At 53.6% G+C, this 6,770-nt stretch overlaps 1 protein-coding gene across 1 annotated transcript in view; it reads right to left on the reverse strand.

The window, feature by feature from the left end:
• Nucleotides 1-6,224, reverse strand: part of ACE (angiotensin I converting enzyme) — a 57,192-nt gene extending 50,968 nt beyond the window's left edge. Inside the window, exon 1 of the mRNA XM_030541103.1 lies at nt 5,783-6,224. Coding sequence (XP_030396963.1) covers nt 5,783-5,995 — 213 coding nt within the window. The 5' untranslated portion in view covers nt 5,996-6,224. The remainder of the gene's footprint in view (nt 1-5,782) is intronic.
• Nucleotides 6,225-6,770: the final 546 nt, after the last annotated feature.

Consider the following 6,770-nt stretch of genomic DNA (forward strand, 5'->3'; position numbering starts at 1 on the left):
TGCTATGAGAAAGCTGTCACCCTTCCCCACCGTGCCGACTGCCAATCCCTCATGCTAACCACTAGCCCACACTCCCTTCCTAAGCCGACTGTGACATTGGTAGCACAGTTCCTGTTTGCTGTCCCTGTTCCTGTTTTCCTTTTAAAATGTCAGAGCCTCCAAAGTCATGTGGTGTCTGTTGTTAAACGTCTATTACAAAACAAAGTCTCAGCTCGCACGCTGAGGTGGATCGGCAGAGCCCAGGCTGCTGAAGTTCTAACCCACGGTGCATGAGATCACCCTGAAATCTTGGGCCAGCGTCTCGGCTTTGAGTCTTGTCCCCTTGTGCCATAGACTCCAAAAGGGCCTTGCATTCCAGGGAGCATTAGCCACCAGGACAGCCCTAGGGACTGTTGCAACTGGAGTAGGTTAGAGCAGCCCCGAGGCTGTTCTAATATATGGGGGGGGGGCATAATAAGTGCTCAGCTTCCCCCAGGAGTGAGGGAGAGATAAAGATAACGTAGGGCCACCTTTGACCTCCCAGCTGGTCCAGGCTGGGCATGATTTGGCTGGACCCAAGGTTTCTGACCATGGTTCCTTTTTGTCAGCTTGATTTCTCCACTAACATTGGTGAGCATGATATTTTGCCTGCAGAAGCGGTGGCGCCCAGTGGCTAGAGCAGGGGCCTGGGGTTCCCTACCACTTGCTCTTGTGTAAGTTCACTTTCCCTTTTCCTGTGCCATTAAAAGGGGTACAAGACTCTCGTTGGGCAGGGGGAGACTTAATCCAGGGGGCGGAGTTGTTTGTGAGCCTGCCATTACAGGTGCCATAGCTGCAATGGGGATCTTATTGCAAGCACTGAAGTGAGATCATTTCACAGCTGCCGCTTTTCAGTCATCAAGCAGCAGGATGTTGCCCTTGTAATGTCCCCAGCCCTGCCAGACTAGGAGAATGCAAACAGAGTGCAGATGCCTCTGAGTGAAGCACTCCCTGTGATTTCTTGATTGCCCTGGCAGGGCTGTGAATGGCCACGCAACCCCCCCTTCAGGGGGCTGCTCTGTTGAATGAGCTGACTCTGGACAATCCCTTCTGAAAAAGAGACTGCTGGCCCTCCAGACATGCGTGAGGGGCCATTGTGGAGACTCCTCCATGCACGGGGAGGAGACATTGACCACACATTGGAGACGGACACTTAGCGCACACATACACACACACATATTTCAAATGCACATATCACACACACATTCTTATAAATGCAGACACATATGAATATGCATGTCATAGTAGGCATCCTTCAGTCTTGAGAGACCCTGGGTATGCACACTCTTGAGGGGCTAAGAATTTACTCCGTTGGTTTTATGGCAGCCGCAAACCTGGCTGAAGAGACCCATTTGAGAGAGACATTCGCTGCCGCATCTGTCACATTTAAAGGTGATGTTTTGACCCTTTGGGCTCTGCCATCTGCGAGATCCTTTCTCCTCTGCAAAGCTGGGCAGCTTCCTCTCAGAACTCCAGAGACCTTTGTTAAGCTTGTTTCCAAAGGCTGCCATCTTGAGTGTGACTTTCCCAGTTGCCCACGTCCATTTCTTTGAGGTCTTGCTTGCACACATCCTTGAAACGCAATGTTGGGCATCCTTAGGGTCTTTTTCCAGATACTAGTTCACCACAGAGGATGAACTTCAGGATCCACCGATCATTCCTTTGGCACACATGCTCAAGCCTGCAGAGGCATGTTTGCATGCTGAGTATGCTGCCCTGTTTGAGCACCTCAGTGTTGGTGACTCCATCCCTCCAGGAGGGTCCAAAGATTTGACAAAGGCAACGCGTATAGAAAGCTGTGGAGCCTCTTTTCCTGGTGAGAGTACAAGGTCCATGTCTTGTGTAACGCCAACAGACCCCGGTCATCAGCAGCCAGGATTGAACCTGGGACCTTGAGCCTCTACCACATGAGCTAAAAGGCAACTCCTTGTTAGCTACGACTGTGTAGAGCAAACTCATTAATCTCTCTCTCTAAGTGGCCTCAGTGCTACTAGATGGGGCAGAACACCCCACCCAGCAGGTGGGTGGGCCACACTCGCTCCCATACTAAGGTGAGCTGAGAACACATGCATGATGCACCCAGATGTGTGTGTGTTCTGTCTGGTTGTTGTTTTGCCAGACCCTCTTGTTCAGTTTAGAAAGTTTTGTGGCAGCTTTTCCAATGCGGATGTTGAGTTCCATTTCAAGTGAAAGGTTGACTGCGATAGTGGACCCAAGGTATGTGAACTTGTTCACCACTTAAATAAAAATAAAATAAATATATGGAGACATACCTATCTCAAAGAACTAGAAGGGATCCCCGAAGGTCATGGAGTCCAGCCCTCTGCCTTCCCAAGTACTGATTTTGCCCCCTCAGGGATTGAGCTCACAACCCTGGGTCTAGCAGGCCAATACACAAACCACTGAGCTATCCCTGCCCTTCATGGTCATGCTTGTTGAGCTTGATAGATGATGCTTCCTCAACTCCTTGGCTCATGTTTACCTTTTCTAGGCTTATAGTAAGCCTGAAGTCTTGGCAGGCTTTGGAAAAAGTGTCCATTAGGTTTTGAAGATAAGCTTCTGTGTGGGTTGTCACTGCTGTGTCATCAGCAAAGGGGAAGTGTTGGATAAGGGCCTCCTGGGTCTTGGTTTTAGATCTGAATCTTGCATGTGCACATACACACACACCCTCCCCCCCCAGTCATAGAATCATAGGACTGGAAGGGACCTCGAGAGGTATCTAGTCCAGTCCCCTGCACTCATGGCAGGACTAAATATTATCTAGACCAATGTTCCCTCTAATTTTTTACATCCATGTGCGGAATGAATTTTGTTATGTGCACCAATATGGACATGATGTGTGGCATGGATGGGGCCGAGGGGTTTGGAGTGTGGGAGGGGGCTCAGGGCTCAGGCAGAGGGTTGAGGTGTGGGGGGTAAGGGATCTGGCTGGGGGTGCAGGTTCTGGGGTTGGACTGAGGATGAGGGGTTTGGGGTGCATGCTGCCCTGGGGCTGCGGCGGGGAAAGAGGATTCCCTCAGATGCCTCTTCCTGGCTGTGGCAGCTCCGGGGCTGGGGCTGGGGAAGAGGCACCTCTCTCCTCTCCAGTCCAGGCCCCTGTGGCTGTGCATCTGCTTGGCCCTTGACAGCCTGCTGCACAGCCACACAGCTTAGAGGGAACTTAAGTCTAACCATCCCTAACAGGTGTTTGTCCAACTTGCTCTTAAAAATCTCCAATGATGGAGATTCCATATCCTCCCTAGGCAATTCATTCCAGTGCTTAACCACCCTGACAGTTAGGAAGTTTTTCCTAATGTCCAACCTAAGTTGCAGCAAGGATGGTTTAACCCCATTGCTACTTGTCGTATCCTCAGAGGTTAAATAATTTTTCTCCCTCAACCTTGTAACAACCTTTTATGTATTGAAAACTGTTATCACGTCCCCATTCAGTCTTCTCTTCTCCAGACTAAACAAACCCAGTTTTTTCAATCTTCCCTCATACCTCATGTTTTCTAGACCCATAATCATTTTTGTTGCTCTTCTCTGGACTTTCTCCAATTTGTCCACATCTTTCCTGAAATGTAGCACCCAGAACTGGACACAAAACTCCAGCTGAGGGCTAATCAGCGCAGAGTAGAGCAGAAGAATGACTTCTCGTGTCTTGGCTACAACACATCTGATAATACAGCCCAGAATTACGGTTGCTTTTTTTGCAACAGTGTTACACTGTTGACTCATATTGAGCTTGTGGTCCACTATGACCCCCAGATTCCTTTCTGCACTACTCCTTCCTAGGCAGTGATTTCCCATTTTGTATGTGTGCAGCTGATTGTTCCTTCCTAAGTGGGGTACTTTGCATTTGTCCTCATTGAATTTCATCTTATTTACTTCAGACCATTTCTCCAGTTTGTCCAGAGCATTTTGAATTTTAATCCTATCCGCCAAAGAACTTGCAACCCCTCCCAGCTTGGTATCATCCGCAAACTTTATAAGTGTACTCTCTATGCCAGTGGGTCTCAAACTTTTTTACTGGTGACCCCTTTCACATTGCAAGCCTCTCTGAGTGCGACCCCCCTAATAAATTAAACATACTTTAAAATATATTTAAAACTATTATAAATCCTGGAGGCAAGCAGGGTTTGGGGTGGAGGCTGACAGCTCACAACCCCCCATGTAATGACCTCGCGACTCCCTGAGGGGTCCCAACTCCCAATTTGAGAACCCCTGCTCTATGCCATTATCTAAATCATTGATGACAATAATGAACAGAACCGGACCCAGAACATCCCTGCAGAACCACACTCCTTAAGCCCTTCCAGCATGACTGTGAACCACTGATAACTACTGTCTAGGAACAGTTTTCCAACCAGTTTTGCACCCACCTTATAGTAGCTCTGTCTAGGCTGCATTTCCCTAGTTTGCTTATGAGAAGGTCTTGCGAGGTAGTATCAAAAGTCAAGATATACCATGTCTACCGCTTCCCACCATCTGCAAGACTTGTTATCTTGTCCAAGAATATACAAAGTGTATATTCTTGGACAGAGTAACAGAGTAATGTATATATACAGGTCGAGCCACTCCCCTGTGGTCAGATCTATACACTGTACACACACTTCCACATATACATGCATATTTGCACACACATATGTATATAGACATTTATGACACACACACACACACACACACACCCACTTACAAACACATCTAATGTTAGCTGCTTCACTGACATGCCTGGTACATCCCAACAGGAGTCAGTGGGGTGATCGAAGGGTTGGCCTCATCCACCTAGACCAAAGTTGGACACATACAGATATGTCCTGACACACAAACAGTTCAGCCAGGTCCTCGGTACACATGTAGGCACATGCACACTACGCAAAATCACTTATGGTCCAGATCTTCAGCTGCCCAACACAACCCTGCCCCGATCCTGGCAGCTCTGGGCAAGGGGCTGCCCTCTGGCACAGCGAGGGTCTTGGCACACAGGGGGCACTGGCACAGGAATGAAACTTTAGTTCAGGGCCTGGGTCCGAAGGCAGGTGCCAGGGGCAGTATCCATTCAGTCCGTTGCCCCCGGCTCAGGCTAGAGCAGCCTGTGGCTACTGTACCCCATAGCTCCCAGAGCTGTTATGGCAGCCGGGAATCCCCAGGCCAGGGGACCCCATCCACCCTCCCTCCTCTCCCCAGCATGGGCAGGCAGAGGGAGCCGGGATCCCACTGCAGGAAGGAGAAGACCGGAGCTAGGACAAGTCTCCAGAGCGGAGCCACGCGTCCGCCCCAGCATCCCCAGCCGGCAGCCAGGGCACCGGCTCGCGGCATCCCAGCGCTGCGGGGACACGGGCAGGGAGCTCCGGGCACCAGCCTCGCTGCCGCCCCCGGGGAAAGGGCTGAACCGGAGCCGCTCTCCAGCATCCCCGCCCATCCCCGCGGCTTCCCGGCCAGCCGCTCGCCCCCTCTAGTTTGCAGGGTCCCGAGCGATGACCGCGTCCGCTCCCCGCAGCTCCCAGCCGGTCCGAGTCAGCTGCTCAGCCCTCCCCGTGCCAGCCCCAGGCAGGAGCGGCACAGAGTCAGCCGGAGCCGGGAGGGAGGATGGGGGGGCTGGCTCTGCTTTCTCCAGTGCCCGATCCCCCTAGGCAGGGGCGAGGGGGCGGCACCGACCCTGAGCGGCACCTGCTCCCCCGGGAGGGGCTGGGCCGCCCAGGTGGGGCTGCTCTGGGCTGCACCCCGCCAGCCCGCGGCGTGGCCCCAAAGACCCCCCCCCAGGGACCCCGCCCGGGGCTCCTACCTGGCGCTGGGAGTTGGGCTCGGTGAGGTTGGTGTTGTAGTCCCAGCTGGCGGACACGCTCCGGAACAGGACCACCTCGGCGGAGCTGTTGTAGCCCTGCGCGAAGAGGGCAGCCCCGGGCTCGCTGGCGTCGGTGTTGGGGGGCAGGAGCCCGGCTTCCAGGGCAACCGCCCCGCCGAGCCAGAGCAGCAGCAGCCGCAGAGCTGGGGGCATCCTGGCACCCGCGTCTGCCCGGACCCGGAGCGCCTGGCCAGGGAGCCTCCCGCGGCGGCCGGCGGCTTATAAGCTCTGCCCAGACCCTGCCCACCGAGCCGGCCTCTCCCAGCAGATAAGCGGGAACATTTTACTCTCCTTTCGGCGGCTCGGAGCAGGAGCCCGATGAACGAGCCACTCGCGGTGCCAAAGTCCTTCCATGCAGCACAGGGAGGGGAGGGGAGAGGGAATTGGGGAGGGGGGAATGGGGAGGAAGAGAAGGAAGGGGGAAGGGGAGAGAGAGGGAGAAGGGGGAAGGAAGATAGAGGAGGAGGAGAAAGAGAGAAAGAAAGGGGAAGGAGGAGAGAGGGGGAAGAAAGATAGAGAAGGAGGAGGGAGAGAAAAGAGAAGGGGGGACAGGAGGGGAGAGAGGCGGAAGGAAGATGGAGGAGAGAGAGAGAAAAGGGAGGCAGACGGGACAGGGGAAGGAGGAAGCTGGAGAGAGGAAGGACCAGGTGGGAAGGAAAAGAGCAGAAGGAGGGAGAGGGAAAGACGAGGGGGCTCTGTGATCTGGCTCCTTACAGCTTCATGAAAGTAGGATCCCTGCTCCCCTGGGCACTGGGCCCCTTGCTCTCCAACTCCATTGCCAGGGGAATGCCAGGCCCTCCCCCTCTGGGAAGCCAGTTGCCTCCCCATGCAGCCCCCTGCCCACCCAGACTCCAGCTTCTCCCCTGCACCATACACCAGCTGAGGGTGCACCAAGGCCTGGGCTGTGCTGAGCTAGAGGGATGCGGTT

This window comes from Gopherus evgoodei, chromosome 23 (assembly GCF_007399415.2).
Source record: "Gopherus evgoodei ecotype Sinaloan lineage chromosome 23, rGopEvg1_v1.p, whole genome shotgun sequence".
Classification (NCBI taxonomy): domain Eukaryota; kingdom Metazoa; phylum Chordata; order Testudines; family Testudinidae; genus Gopherus; species Gopherus evgoodei.